The sequence below is a fragment of the Balaenoptera ricei genome, chromosome 4 (assembly GCF_028023285.1).
Source record: "Balaenoptera ricei isolate mBalRic1 chromosome 4, mBalRic1.hap2, whole genome shotgun sequence".
Lineage (NCBI taxonomy): Eukaryota > Metazoa > Chordata > Mammalia > Artiodactyla > Balaenopteridae > Balaenoptera > Balaenoptera ricei.
Window position 1 is genome coordinate 12,006,986 of NC_082642.1, and position 15,318 is coordinate 12,022,303.

At 31.9% G+C, this 15,318-nt stretch overlaps 1 protein-coding gene across 2 annotated transcripts in view; it reads left to right on the forward strand.

The window, feature by feature from the left end:
* Window positions 1-12,954, forward strand: part of PLOD2 (procollagen-lysine,2-oxoglutarate 5-dioxygenase 2) — a 106,150-nt gene extending 93,196 nt beyond the window's left edge. Inside the window, exons 12-20 of one of the 2 annotated variants that reach the window (XM_059920153.1) lie at window positions 1,377-1,502; window positions 3,397-3,538; window positions 4,696-4,758; window positions 5,759-5,872; window positions 8,552-8,617; window positions 9,740-9,844; window positions 11,015-11,161; window positions 11,271-11,396; window positions 11,566-12,954. In XM_059920153.1, the coding sequence (XP_059776136.1) occupies window positions 1,377-1,502; window positions 3,397-3,538; window positions 4,696-4,758; window positions 5,759-5,872; window positions 8,552-8,617; window positions 9,740-9,844; window positions 11,015-11,161; window positions 11,271-11,396; window positions 11,566-11,721 (1,045 nt within the window). In that variant the 3' untranslated portion in view covers window positions 11,722-12,954. The remainder of the gene's footprint in view (window positions 1-1,376; window positions 1,503-3,396; window positions 3,539-4,695; window positions 4,759-5,758; window positions 5,873-8,551; window positions 8,618-9,739; window positions 9,845-11,014; window positions 11,162-11,270; window positions 11,397-11,565) is intronic. The other variant, XM_059920154.1, reaches the window with a different exon arrangement.
* Window positions 12,955-15,318: the final 2,364 nt, after the last annotated feature.

Genomic DNA, 15,318 nt, shown 5'->3' on the forward strand with positions numbered 1-15,318 from the left:
ATGGGATTTGATTTTACTCTGACTGCGCCCCTCCTACCATCTCATTGTGGCTTCTCCTTTGTCTTTGGATGTGGGGTATCTTTTTTGGTGCATTCCAGTGTCTTCCTGTCGATGATTGTTGGATTTTGATTTTCAATGTCTCTTTCCCCAGCTCTGTCAGGCAGCTAAGATTATAAATTACAAGATTTTTTTCTATTAAATATTTGATCTTGTTAGTTATCAACATTGAATTATCATTCATTCCTTAGATTAACATAATATGTAGATTCTAATTTATGTTTTTATTTCCAATATTATAGGTATTCTAAACAAAACAAAATGTAAATGTATCTGGTTAACATTTTATTGTAATAGGAACCAGGAAAAATAAACTACAATCATTATTTTGCCTGAAGTGTATTTACAAACTGTGTGTCACTTTTCCATAGGTAAGAGAAAGGGCACACCTGGTCTTCACACGATTGGAGGGTTGTGAAATAGGTTTTTTTGTGGAAGTAGTTGGTCTATAACCTTCCTCTTGGAGGAGTTGTGTGAGATTTTCTTCAAAATTGTATGACACCACTACAATTTACTTCATTTTAAAAATAATTTTAACAGAACTTCAGATTTTGTTACCTCATTTGGAAAATGTTGACACATTATAAATTAGATTTCCTTAAAAGAAATCTGACATGTTTTGAATTTGTAACATATACTTGTCTTAAAGGGGCTGCTTTCCTGGTAGGTAGTGAGACAGCACGGTATAGCAGTTACCTTCTATTTTGTTTTCTAAAATAGTCAAAAGACCAGAAAAATGTTTAGTGTTGCCAGGGCTAGCACAACCCATTTTAAAAGTTTAAAAAAAAAACGGAAACATACTTTAAAGTAATTCAAGGCTTAACTTTAGGAAAGCTGGCCTACTTACAAATATCTCAGCCCATCTTCATACATTTTTTTATTCAGCAAATATTTATTGGATACCTTAATGCACCAGGGACTGTTACGTCTGCCTGAGAACAATGAAAATATTTGATTTCATTTAGTATAATTTTCGAAATACTAAAATAACTAAATAATTAAGGTAGTTATACTCTTTGGATATAAGTATGATACTTTTAAAAGTTGTTTTTATACTTTCATTCACATTTTCAATTACTTTTCCTTTCTCATTAGTCTTTTTTAAAAAACATCATTGAAAGTCAGCAATGTACTTATTTTAAAAAAAGTGAGGGGAGGAAATTCCTCTCTATTTTATTTTACATTTAGATTTTTGGACTATCTACATGTGTGCTAAATGAACTTTATTGTTTTCTGTGTCATGTTAAGCCCAAAACACATAATTCTGTGGCAGTTAAAAAATAAATAATTATCTGGATTTGTTTTTCTCTCATCTTTAGAAAGATCATTGCTCCTCTTGTAACTCGTCATGGAAAGCTGTGGTCCAACTTCTGGGGGGCCTTGAGTCCTGATGGATACTACGCTCGATCTGAAGATTATGTGGATATTGTTCAAGGGAATAGAGTGTAAGTTACTTGATTTGATCTTTTAATGTAAAATACTTTTATCTAAAGATATGGTCTTGTTAATATTATATTGAATTTTAAAACATTTTTTATCTCTTTATGTTAAGTGGAAATTTGAAGACCTGGAGACCACTTGGGATCCTGCAATACTAGTGTAAAACTAATATTTAAAAAATTGTTCTTAAAGTTGTAAATCTTCAAAGGCACAAACTCTCAGTTGTGGGAAATACTAAAAGACAATGTATGATTACCATGGGTAGTCATCTTATGGTTGTTAGGAGAGGAATATTCTTTAAAGTTTGGAAAGGGAATTTAGTTTCGCTAATTTCTTTAGTGGCCAGGGTGAAGGTTGTTTGATAGCTTATAAAATTTATAAATGAGCAAACAGAAACACCAACAATCAAACCTTCCAACATTTCCTTTTGCAAGAATTTTCCTTTCTGCAAGAATTTTTGCAAGCAGCTAGTATTCTGCTTTAAAGAGAAATTGCTTTGCCAGTATGAGTTCCATTTCTAGAGTTTGAAAAGAATATACTTACTACAAAGTATGTGCATGATTGATATTTATTTCAAAGATAACAATTGATATTTTTTAAACTAAAAATTAATCACACTTGAAGTAGTTTTTTTGCTAAGGTAATATTAAGGAAGAATGTATCCTGTTTTTCATACAGATGATGGACCAGAGTGACTGAGACATTAAGTGCTTTGCCTAATTTCTCAGATTCATCAGCTCAATTAAAAAGGGTTAAAATTCAGAAAAAAAAAAAAAAAACCCCACACGCTTCTTGTTGAACAGTTGAGTGGTAAAGAGATGTTTTGCTTGTGAAAATAATAATAGGTGTAAAAACAGTAATAGTAAATTTGAATGATGTAAACGATAAAGGCTTTTGTTAGCTGCAGTTAAGAAGCATGATAACTGAGAAAATGCTATTAAGATCATATTCTGTTGTTTCAAAGTATGTTAATTGATTCTGGAATGATCAGGATAGACCATATGCCTGATATTGTCTGTAGGTATAGCAGGGCTAAGGCTTTACAGAAGTAGAAATAGAGAACTCGTATTTCATTTAAGTTGTTTTAGGCACTGGTGTTTTTCTGTCCAACCTCCTGTAATTGTTGTCTAAAGTGTAAGGAAAAGAATAAAGTAGAGGTTTTTGATTTAGTTAATAGAAGAATGTACCTTATGAATAAAAGCTACATGAAAGAATGACATCTTGTGACGTGTGTGTGTGTGTGTGTGTGTGTGTGTGTGTGTGTGTTTTCCTTTAAAATTGAAACAGTGCACACTCTACCATACCAGTGATTAATTTCTGAATTCAGCGGACACATTGTATATTTTTGATTGGCCATTTCCTTTGAGGCTCATCTAGTAAGACAAAATGATGTTACCTATATTGCTTTTAATATCTAACTACATTTCCTTGGTCAGGATCTTCCCTTTCTGTGCTCTAAAAGCAAAGGCATATCCCTTCAGGTGAACCTCTGTTATATTGTTTTTATGAAATGAGTCATGTTCAGAGTAAGGAGACAAGTGTGGGAAAGAATGAAGGACAAAATAAACAGTGTCTCCCAACACTCATGTACTTCCAGCTGTGTTTCTTTATATCTTCCTTTTTCTACAGACAATTGAGATAGCTTAATGAATTTCAAAAGACCATATTTTAGGAGAATTTTAGGCTGTATTCAGTGATGTGCTGGTAAATGTCTAATCTCATGTGTATGTGTGTGTACATATGTGCCAGATATCATTAAATGTGTTTGCATTTGTGTGTAACTTGATTCAATAGTTTATATCTGCAAAATTTAAAAACATAGAAGGCATTTATTTTTAAAAACATAAAAATAAAACTTCGTATTTGTGGTATTTTGGAACGTCTTATCTTTACTTTCAGAGGGATATGGAATGTCCCATACATGGCTAACGTGTACTTAATTAAAGGAAAGACACTCCGATCAGAGATGAATGAAAGGAACTATTTTGTTCGTGATAAATTGGATCCTGATATGGCTCTTTGCCGAAATGCTAGAGAAATGGTAGGGTATACAATGATGGCTTGCTTGAATGTCTCTGTAAGATGGCTTGCTTTCCCAGTTTTGATGTGTCATTTGTTTTGGTGCCCTTTTTCTTTCTGATTTGTAGTACTAGCCAATTTTTTTGGTTCCGTATTGAAATACTGGAAGCAATTATGGAGAATAATTTACCTGTGGAACATTTACCTATAGAAACAACTTGAAAAAAGTTAGGCTTGGTGCTTAGGTTAACTCATAAGCAACAGTAAGATTTTCAATAATAAACATAGATTTATTACAAATCAGCTTTGCATTTTTAAGAATTTGCCTTTACTTTCATTTGAAATTCTATAGTTAAAACCTGACCTAATTAAAGTTAACTATATGAAGTCTGGGTGAAATGATCAGTTACACATTTAAGAAAAACACACTTTTGTCCTGAAATCAATGTCCATATTTTCTCTATCATTATTAACCCCATACTCTCAAAAAGACGTTCCTTACCAGTAATCTGGGAGAAGGATTGAAACATGTAGTCTATTTAATCTATGTGAAAAATTAATGATACATTGCTATTCTACAAATGTACTTTCTTGATAAAACTTGTGATTGTAGAAAATAGTTTGTTTTTCAAAATGTGTTAATACATCTTAAAACATTTATATGGTTTTCTGTTTTAAAATGGTTGGGTTATTTTATTCAAATTTATATAAACAAATGTGATTTTGGAAAAAATCAGGAAAGTTGGCAAGTACTTTTTTTCTGGTTTAATAAGGCATGTATTGTTTGAATGTATTTGTTTTTCCTATAAACTTATGTCCATTGTTATATTGACTATACTCAGTACTTGTGACTGTAATTTGTGCTCATGTCTGGCTAATTTGACTCAACAGCGCATCCTGGAATGGCCATTCTTACACATTTTTTCCTTTGTCTTAATTTTGTTATCTAATGAAAATTCTACTAAGGAATGAGCTTGGATTTATGTTTGACCAACAGAAAAAAAAGGGCTGGAGTTGTTTCTTTGTGTGCGCTGTAAGCTTTGCTTGTTCTGCATGTTGTCTGTGAAGGACATTTCAGAATGTCAGCTTTTGATCAAAGGCTGCTATTTTTGTTTACCTAAGAATACCTGAGAGAGTGGGTGTGCAGGTCAACTTACCCAATCCTTCTCTTCATTTTAGACTTTACAAAGGGAAAAAGACTCCCCTACTCCGGAAACATTCCAAATGCTCAGGCCCCCAAAGGTGTTATTTTTATTTATTTTTACTTGTTTTGGTTTATTTAATTTTGTTCATTTAATTAAAATACTAGATATTGTCTAGAAGTAAAGTTTAAGAGTCTTCTTTCCTTTTAGCTTGGTGTAAACGGTCGGTATTCGTTGGTTCTGAATCTGTATATGTATGTGTGTGCTTTGCATGTTGGGGTACGCATTGTGTGATATTCACCTCTTAGTTCTTTGGGCTGATTTAGATTTTATGGTTGACAAATGAGAAAGTTAAATCCAGATCACTTTAACTAGTTTTTCCAGTTTTTGTTTTTTTAAGGGAGAGAAGAAGTAGGAGTAAATATAAAGTACATCCTGATTAAAATGAGATTTGGGTACTCTTCACCATTTTTTTTTTATTACTAACTAACTCTTTTACTATTAAAACAGGTACAAAAAGAAACAACCTTACCTTAACTGTGTTTGCCACATTTATTTGGTTTGGGGCAAGGACAGGAGACTGATTTTCTTTAGCTGCCTCATAATGCAGGAGTAATTTCTGTGTTCAGTCTTTAAATATCAGGACAATAAAAGTATGAAATAGACTGACAAAATAAAATTGACATTTGAATTTTTGTTTAAAAATGTGATATCTTCTTCGAAAGGGAAAGAAGCCGAAAGAGGTACAATTAATTGCACTTTGGTGTCTCAAAAATATTTCTGCTTTCAAACAGGAATTCTTTTTCCTTGATGTCTACATTTAGGACCAATGAGAAAGGGACAAAAACAGTTATTCTTCTTTTTTTCAGTTGAGTGTCAGTGCTATCAATTAGTTTTGTGTGGTGTCTGAATTCATAATTAATGAAAATTTTAATTTTTATTTTAAATCATGCATGTTTTATGTGAAAAATAAAAATGCATGTTCCTGAATGAGATATAAAAGTTGAAATTAATATCTTCTATATATTTTTCCTGTGGTTAAATTTATGTTCTTGTACTTTCCTCCAAGATTATTAATACTATTATTTTTTGGCATATAGGGTGTGTTTATGTACATTTCTAATAGACATGAATTTGGAAGACTATTATCAACTGCTAATTATAATATTTCCCATTATAACAATGACCTCTGGCAGATTTTTGAAAATCCTGTGGTATGTATTTCATGCTCAGCTTCATTTATTACTTATTTTCCTATAACTCTAAATGGATGTAAATCAATTAGGTTAATAATATGAAAATATGGTAAGAGGCTTTTAAAGGTATTTTTAATTATATTTTTTTAAGGCATAATTAATTATATTTCTTGACTAAGAACTTTCTTTTTAAAGACATATGAGGTTTGGGAAAGGGAATTATCAGTTTCTTTGATTTCTCCCAATATCTCTGTTTTATATATTCAAAAACTCCAACAAATTTTTAATCACAATTTCAGAGGAAAATGTTTACAAGTAGCTCATGTATGACAATATTACATTTTGACTTTCAGGTAAAAAATTCAAAAAGTTAATTTGTGAAAATGGATTTTATTTTATCATTTTGTTTGTTTTTTATAACAATTTTGTGAATGTACACCAAAGATAGCTAGAGAAAATTGCAGAGTAAGTGGATTCAGCATATAAAGTCTTGAGTTGAGGAAATGATTTCCTTTTGAAGTCCAAAATTATTTCTTCTCTGAAAGATTTGAATCATGTAGGCATTAATTCCTTTTTTGTCTTACTGGGTTGGTTTTCTTTAGTCAAGTTGGCACAATTATTCATGGGAAAATACTCTCTCTAATCTCTGTAATACTACTATTTATGGTTTTCTCCTTCCCAATAGTAAAAGTTTTAAATTACAAAGACTCAATCCACCTGATGAGAATTCTCTTTTATTTCGTAGTAGTTGATTTTTGGGAATAGTAAATTTAATGGTCTCTGGAACTCTGTTGAAGGAAAAAGAATATCTTTTGACTTTTTGGGGGTATTTTAAAAATACTTCTGTTTCATTTTAGCTGCATATCTCCATATCTCACAGGAACAGAATTGAAAAGAGGCTTTTTTTAAATGGTGAGGGTGGAATTACATATTTTACTTTGGCACTGAATCTCTTGGTATTTTGAGAGACAGAATTATTTGATTTCTTGGGTAATAATTAGCTTCCTGAAAAAAATGTCCCAAGTTATATCCTGTAGATATTTGTGTGAGAATTCAAATCATTAGAGAGTATGCAATGAATATATCAGAAATAATAGGAACTGCTTTTCTTTCCATGCTTTGTTTTGTTTTTGGTAAATTAGCCTGACTGACATGCCTCATGAGGGGTATCCCATAGCAAAATATTTAATGATTATCCCATTATCAGAACTTCTAAGAAATTAGTAAAGTCAGTTTGTTCCATGATATTTGAAAAGCAGTCTAAAATGAAAAGTTAATATTAATGCTTTAATGTAAAATCTAAGGAGCTTGTTTCTTTAACTTCAAAAAATCTATAATGATGCCAGGAAAGAATACTTAAAAATATTTAAAGATTCTGAAATGTTATGTATGATTATTTACTGCTAATTTCCCCCCATGTTTTGGAATCAGAGAACCAATTAATATTAAAGGGAATAATGAGATAATACAGTAATTTGATCCTTATAATGATATACTATGTATAAATTAAATTTGTTAAAGAATTTGAAGATAACTTTTGTTCTTCCATATCAAAAATTTCTGAGTTACATATAAGCAGAGATATGCAAAACTTAGAATGGCAAATAAATTATCAGGGCCCTTCTGAATTGTGGCCTCAAAAGATATATTTCAGACAAGTATTTTTGAAACGTATTTTGATTGGAATTATTTTGAACCCATATCTCAATTCTTTCCTCTTTGCTCACTTAATTTGTACTTTGCAAAGAGAAAATTAAGAATTTTGTTAAATGGTCTAAATATATTTAAGAAAAGATCATTTTGGATATTGACTCATATTTTAATATATACCCTTTAAATATTAGGTTTTTAAATAAAACACTTGACCCAGGAAAAGGATTCTTTAGCTGATATTGACAAAAATTGATGTATCTTAGTGTGTGTCTTACGTGTCAGTGATTGGACTAAGAGAAGATTCAGGTTCATGAATTAGTATGAAGAGGAGCTATTTTTCAATATATGGTCTTATACCTTAATTTCAGTAACTAAAAGATATGAAATAGTAACCCCATGATCATTCTTTGATACACATCTAAAACTGAAGGCAGAAATTTTAAATACATTTAAAAAAATCAAAATTATTTTAGAGTAATTCACTATAAAATTATAAGTAAGGCCAAGTTGATTAATATTTTTACAAATTTTACTAATTTTTACTAATTAAGTTTTACTAATATTTGTTGGTAGGATTATATTCCTTTCACTTTTAAAACACACATATTTACCTACTAATTTTTACTAATACTAATATTTTTACTAATATTTGTTGGTAGGATTAATTTTTACTAATATTTGTTGGTAGGATTATGTTCCTTATCTTTCACTTTTAAAACACACATATTTACCTACACCTATGTATATGCATAGAATATAGCATACAAATATAGTGACTATAAGATTACTCAAATTTTACAATCCTGAGTTATAAAACTCTGTAAATAAAAATTTTGCATTTCATAAAATGATGTGAACATACATAGAATCAGGCAAAGTTTAAAAAACATAAACTGCGGTTTCTGAAAATTCCTACTTTGTCTACTACATGTAGTCATTTATAAATTGCTTGAGCAATTTCTAAAGTGCATGTACTTTATATTTTCTATTAAAGTATTTATGAAAAGGTTTTTGCTTTAATCTGTGCAACTGATTTTTTTGTAGGACTGGAAGGAAAAGTATATAAACCGAGATTATTCAAAGATTTTCACTGAAAATATAGTTGAACAGGTTTGTATTAATAATTACTATGATATATAGAGCATTTTTGCTATATTTTCCAGCAGGGAATATTATTAATGCAATACTGCTTTAGCAGCAGATGTTGTGAAAGTGGAGGAACTTTATCCTTTAGGTAAGATTCATAAGACTTAATTACCAATTTTACAGCCTTAAGGGTCCTACAGTTGTAAACATGTAGAAAAATGAGAATTAACAATAATTTTAAGATCATGCCATTTTTTTAGCATACTCCCAAATGTTATAGCTATCTCAAAAATAAGGAATTTTTGGCCGATCTCTGGTGTAGGCCTCTTTCAATGAAAGTTTATCTTTGAAAGAAATTGAGCTCCACACGTCTCTTCTCAGAGAGGTCTTTTAAAAAATGAACTCTGTTTGAGGTTAGTGTTCCAAACTATTGCTAATACCTTATTTCAGAGAATGTAAAGTGTCTAAAACGTGTTTAATTCTGAGATGCTCTGTTATTTTGTGTACCGTGAGAAAGGAAAAAAATACTGCCAATTAAACTATGATGCAATGTTTTCTAGTCACTTGGAATTTTTTATTTTATGCATATTGAAAGAGCTATTTTAGACTTATTAAGGCATAGATGTTATATGTTACAGAGCACTGTATACATAATAGCATTTCATTTCAATGAGTTGTAGTATAAATCATTTAAAAAGATGTTTCAAAGGGCAAGTCAACAAGTGCAGTGCCAACTAAATGTGTGCCTGTGCACACACAGATACATGCAAACACACAAAGTGAGGGCAGAATGAATGCCTGACCAAGTGTACATGCCCTGTGGCATTAACAGCTACATCACTATGGCTGCCTGGCCAACTGTGTCTCTGAGACACGTCTTGATTGCACAGATTTAAACACGTCTTGTTCAAAATGCAAACAAAATAAGTAAATAAATGAAAATAAAAGTCTTAGAAATTGTTAAAAAAAAAACAAAACCCAAACTAGTATTGTTTGTAACAGTAATGTCAGTAATGTTGGGCAAACTTCTTAAAAAGACATCTAAGTGAGATAAATATTGAATATTTATACTTTTGAAATGCCATTTCTTAGTAAAAAGACACAAAATGTTATTCTCTTAATGGTGATGTCATGTTTTATCTATAGCCTTGTCCAGATGTTTTTTGGTTTCCTATATTTTCTGAAAAAGCCTGCGATGAATTGGTGGAAGAAATGGAGCATTATGGCCAGTGGTCTGGGGGGAAACATCATGTAAGTTGTCATTTCACACAAAGAACTAAAATGTGTATGTGGGGCAAGGAAGAGCGTAGATATTTAGAGAAGGTAGAGGAGGTTTGTCCTTTTTGTCTTACATCTCTGAGTCTTAGACCTAAATGAAGGGGCTACCCAAGGCTGTCAAGAGAACTCTTGTTTTTAGCCTAATTCTGGTACTAATTGTTTAACATTTAATCTATCCGGGCCTCAGTTTCATCTCCAATTACACTGGATAGGCCTTAAGGGTCAGTGTCTCCTGGCTGGGGATGGTAAGGTAATATATGCCTATTGTGTGATATTGCTCTTCTCCAAGGCCACTTTTTATTTTCTGCATTTTTGCAGTGAGCTATAGTGAAAATACCAAGACAAAGTTTCTCTGGTTGACTGCCAAAGCTATTTTTTTTGTGTAAACATAGACAGGAGGAATCTATTTGAATGCCTTTGGTGTAATTCAGTTTTGCATTTACATTCAGAGTCAAAGACTTGGCTGAAAGCATTACTGTAGGTGGTTCAAGGTATTTCTTTTCCTCTGAGAACCCACAGATGCCAGCTCCTTCACAGTACTGAGAAATTTTAGTGGAATATTCTGGAATATCACTGCCTCTGCTCAATTATATATTCCCCAGCTAGTTAGCTGATCAGGGAGACAGAAGTTCAAAGTATGAGGAAGAACTTGAAGTCAGCAGGTGGTAGGATAATGAAAAGCAATCATGGAAGCACTTTGGGTGCCACAAAATAAAAGTGAGGAACGTGGCAGGGAAAGTTTATTTTCAGTGACAGATAATCCAAGTGGCAGACAAACAGAATCTATGCCCATCACCAGCTAAGACTGCCTGAAGGTTCACCGTAAAAAAACTCATTTTCTAGGGGACATGGGAAGGCTTTGGCAATCAATTTTATTTACTTTCTCATCAGACCTCACATATCTATTAAGTAAGTAGGAAAGCTGTCTTACTCTGTAATACTTTGCTTCATCATTGATACATTTGCAAAGCCATGTTATCTAAGTTATTTTGATAGTTTCGCAATTAAAGCAGATGGTACACCATAATTGAACTGTTATTTTTATTGTCTATTATGATCTTGTGGTTGAAAAAAATTCCAAGATAATGTAAGTGTGAATTGCACACAGACCACAGTTTATGATGTCATGAATACTCTTTCTAGGATAGCCGTATATCTGGTGGTTATGAAAATGTCCCAACTGATGATATCCACATGAAGCAAATTGGTCTGGAGAATGTATGGCTTCATTTTATTCGGGAATTTATTGCACCTGTTACGCTGAAGGTCTTTGCAGGCTATTATACTAAGGTAATTATCCTCCCATTCCTGCTGCCTACCTCCTACCAGTTTTTACACAAATGTCCTACTTTATATTGTTATTGATAAGCAAATCCATTGATTTACTTTGCTCTTTTAGGGGTTTGCACTATTGAATTTTGTAGTAAAATACTCCCCTGAAAGACAACGCTCTCTTCGCCCTCATCATGACGCTTCTACATTTACCATCAACATTGCACTCAATAATGTGGGAGAAGATTTTCAGGTAATTACGGCTTTTTTTTTTTTTACATTTTTCAAAAGAAATACGTCATTATGAAAGGGCTTTGCCTTATTTTCTTTTAGATTCTGCTTAGATATCATCATTTGAATTTTATCACTCATTAAAAATGAAACATAACAAGTTGATACATTTATTGGTCTATCTTTTTTAGGGTGGTGGATGCAAATTTCTAAGGTACAATTGCTCTATTGAGTCACCAAGAAAAGGCTGGAGTTTCATGCATCCAGGGAGACTCACGCATTTGCATGAAGGACTTCCTGTTAAAAATGGAACGAGATACATCGCCGTGTCATTTATAGATCCCTAAGTTATTTACGTTTCATTGAATTCAGTTTTCTTTCGGAATGTATGCTTGGCATGAACACGTCTTTGAAGTTGTGCTTGAGACGATGAGAAGAAAATTTTAATAACTTCCACAGAACAACTTCACTTTGGGCCAAACATTTGAAAAACTTCTTATAAAAAATTGATATTTCTTAATGTCTGCTCTGAGCCTTAAAACACAGATTGAAGAAGAAGAAAAAGGAAAAAAAATGTAAAAGCAAATATTTATTTCTATGCCTTATTGTCTCTGAGAATAATGACAATTTTCTGAATTTGTGTTTCAGTTGATAAAGTATTCAGGTACAGATATACAAGTGACAAATGAGACTAATAATATTTTCTTATTAAAAGGCTGGGAAGAGTTTTATTTATCAACATGTAGACAAAATGGATATAAATGAAAATTTCAAAAATTTCAGTTTTTGAAATGCTGAAAAACTGGAGTTCTAACTGAATTTGTATGCAACTAATTGTGTAAGTGCTTTTTTGACCGCCTATATAGGTACCTTTTACAGTAGTTACTGAAGGAATACAAAGAACAATATTACACAATGTTTTCCCTCAAGAAACTTAGTACAAAATACAACTGAGGTACATATCCAGTGGAAACTATTTCTGTTTAGATTGTTAGACAGATTTTTTTACATTTGCAGTAGAAATCAAGCCTTATGTTCCTTCAGATGAATTTTCCAAGGTGGATTATATTAAGTAGATGTTAGATTTAGGAAAGCTTTTGAGCCTTTCGATTTCTTAAAGTACATCAAGTATCAACTTAAGATCAGCAAGTGTCCTTAACTCAAAACAGGGTTTTTCTTTTTAATTCTAGAAAATAATGAGGAAAAAGAAAATTTCATTGAGATTAGTAGTAACACTTTATGATTTTTTTTTAAAAAACTCTTTTTACGTTTTTAAGTACTTGAATTTTATATCAGGAAAATAAAGTTGGTGAGCCTTTGTTCTTCCCTTTTGCCCTTTGTCTTCCTCCTAATTCTTTTCTTCCGGAGGGTGATTCACTTTTTTGTCTTCCCAGCATAGTCTCCGTTTTATCCTTCTTGCTCTTTTTATTACCTTCCTTTTATCCCACTTTAAAAAATTCCCCAACACAAAAAAATTTGTGACTTGATTTTTTTACCATTACTCTGAGTGAGGTTTAAATATTCTTATTGTAGCTACTGTTTTTAATTTAAAGGTTAAACTTGAAAAAAGTTTTAAGTCATGGTGCCAAATTTCATTTTTCTAACACCATGTGTTAGAAAATTATGAAAAATAAAATAATTTAAAATAAGTTTCTGTTGTTCTCTCTATTATTGGTGATTTATCTTTAGAAGAGAATATACGGTGGAGTATACTGCAAGAATATCTGGATGCAATAGGCTGTGATTTTTAAATTTTGCTTGGTACATTTACTGATATCAGAACTTAATAAACATTCTAGTTATTGAATTCCAAATTGAATTGTAATATCTTCAATTTCAGACTGACTAGGGATTTGATCTAACTTATTTTTACAAGTGAGAAAACAGAGACAAAAATATTTATTTGATATATATTTATTTATTCAATGGTGTTTTTCAAGTCCTTACTGTGGGCCAGGCACTGGTCCAAGCACTGAAGGTATGGTGATGAATAAGATGTTATATTACTGGGAGATGGATTTAGGAAATAAGGAGTTGGGTTCTATCACCTTTTTGTTCTTTATTGGCACTTAGTATCCAAAGTAAACTCCTACTATCCATCAACTTGACTGAAGAGATATTTTAGTAATTATTTGTGAATTATATTACTATACTTCAGGGATGCTATTCTAAATATGTACTGTTATGTCATGGATACCAACCATTCAGAACAGACTTTGGTTATAAAAAACAGTTCTACCAGTGCAAGCCAGCTTAATGTCCCTTGTGGTACACTTCAGAGGAAAGACATAACCAGATACTAGTTCTTTCCAGTAGTAGGTGGTGACTTATAGTAGCTATTTTAATCTCATGCTTTGTTGCCAGAAATTGGATCAAGGCAATCAGCTGAGCACATTTTCTACCTTTCCTCTTTGTCCAGACTTCATGAAATGATATGAAATGTACTTTTAAATAGAACAATTTATCCTGAAGATTAAATCTCGTCCTACTGTTATCCTATCAACTATCATCATTATTTTATTACTCATCAAGTATTACTAAGTGCTGATCATAACATGGGGTGGGCACCATATTATAATAATTGGGGCCATTTATTGAGTCCCTACTGTAGGCCAGCTACTTTATGTAGTTTATCTATAATTGTCACAACAATCTCACAGTGCAAGTTTTATTATCCTCATTTTATGGAAGAAAACGAAATCTCAAGAAGATAAAATGACTTTCCTAAGGGCACACAATGGGCAAATTGCAGAAGCAGAGGTTGTCTGTAAACACAGATCTGTCTGGCTCCCAAAGGTCTGTCTTTTTCCACTAACTCCCAGTCTTTTGAAAACAAAACTGAATTGTAAGAATGATCCCTGCCTCTAATAGGATTATATCTGTGTAGGAGAAAGAGTTAAATTAATAAACAAAGACTATCAGATAAGGAAATACTATATAAAACATGAACAATGGAAATGTGTGCATTTTGCAAGCAATGGTTGCTATAAATGAACAGGAAGGAGGAGGGAGGACATCGGTGTTGATTGAAGCTCCGGGGGAGGTTTCATCAAACAAACAAAAAAAAGAACAATTCATAATTAATGAGCGAAAGTGCGACAAATGCCCTAAGTAGGTCAAAAATTTGAAAGCTGGAAATCAGGCAGGATTAGATGGATAGGGAAAGCTATAGCTTGAAACAGTTCAGCTCTGGCAATCACTAATCTGTTTTCTGTTTCTGTGAGTTCAGTTTTTTAAAATTCCAGATATATGTGAGATCATACAGTATTTGTCTTTCTCTGTCCTATTTCACTTAGCACAATGCCCTTAAGCCTCATCCATGTTGTCACAAATGGCAATATTTCCTTCTACTTCATAGTTGGATAATATTCCAGTGTGTGTGCATGTGCGTGTGTGTGTATTTATATATATATCATTTTTTCTTTACCCATTCATCCGTTGATAGACACTTAGGTTGTTTCCACGTCTTGGCTGTTGTAAATAATGGTCCAGTGAACATGGGAATGTGAACAGCTTTTGGGGATAATTTAGTTTCCTTCAGATATATTCTCAGAAGTGGAATTGCTAGATCATATCATTGCAATTTTTAAGTTTTTGAGGAACCAAAATCTTTTACTATGGAAATACATCTGTGTATTAATTGTTTAATTTAAAGAAAAAACAGTAGAAAGAAAAGAGAATGTAATTTAATTACAATAAATTGAAGTGTATTGATGTCGATAGTAACTATTGGTGTCTGCGGGTACATGTATGTGAGTGTGTGTGTGTGAATGTGTGTATACATATATTACCAAAGGGCTTTAAATGCTAATGGTGGCATTTTTTCTTATTCTTAATGTGCATAGGAATCAATGTGAATATCTTCCCTTAATATGGGTACTTTAGTAGTTGTCTAGTATATTAATTTTTTTCACTCTGCTTTATTTTTGAAAAACACTAGTAAT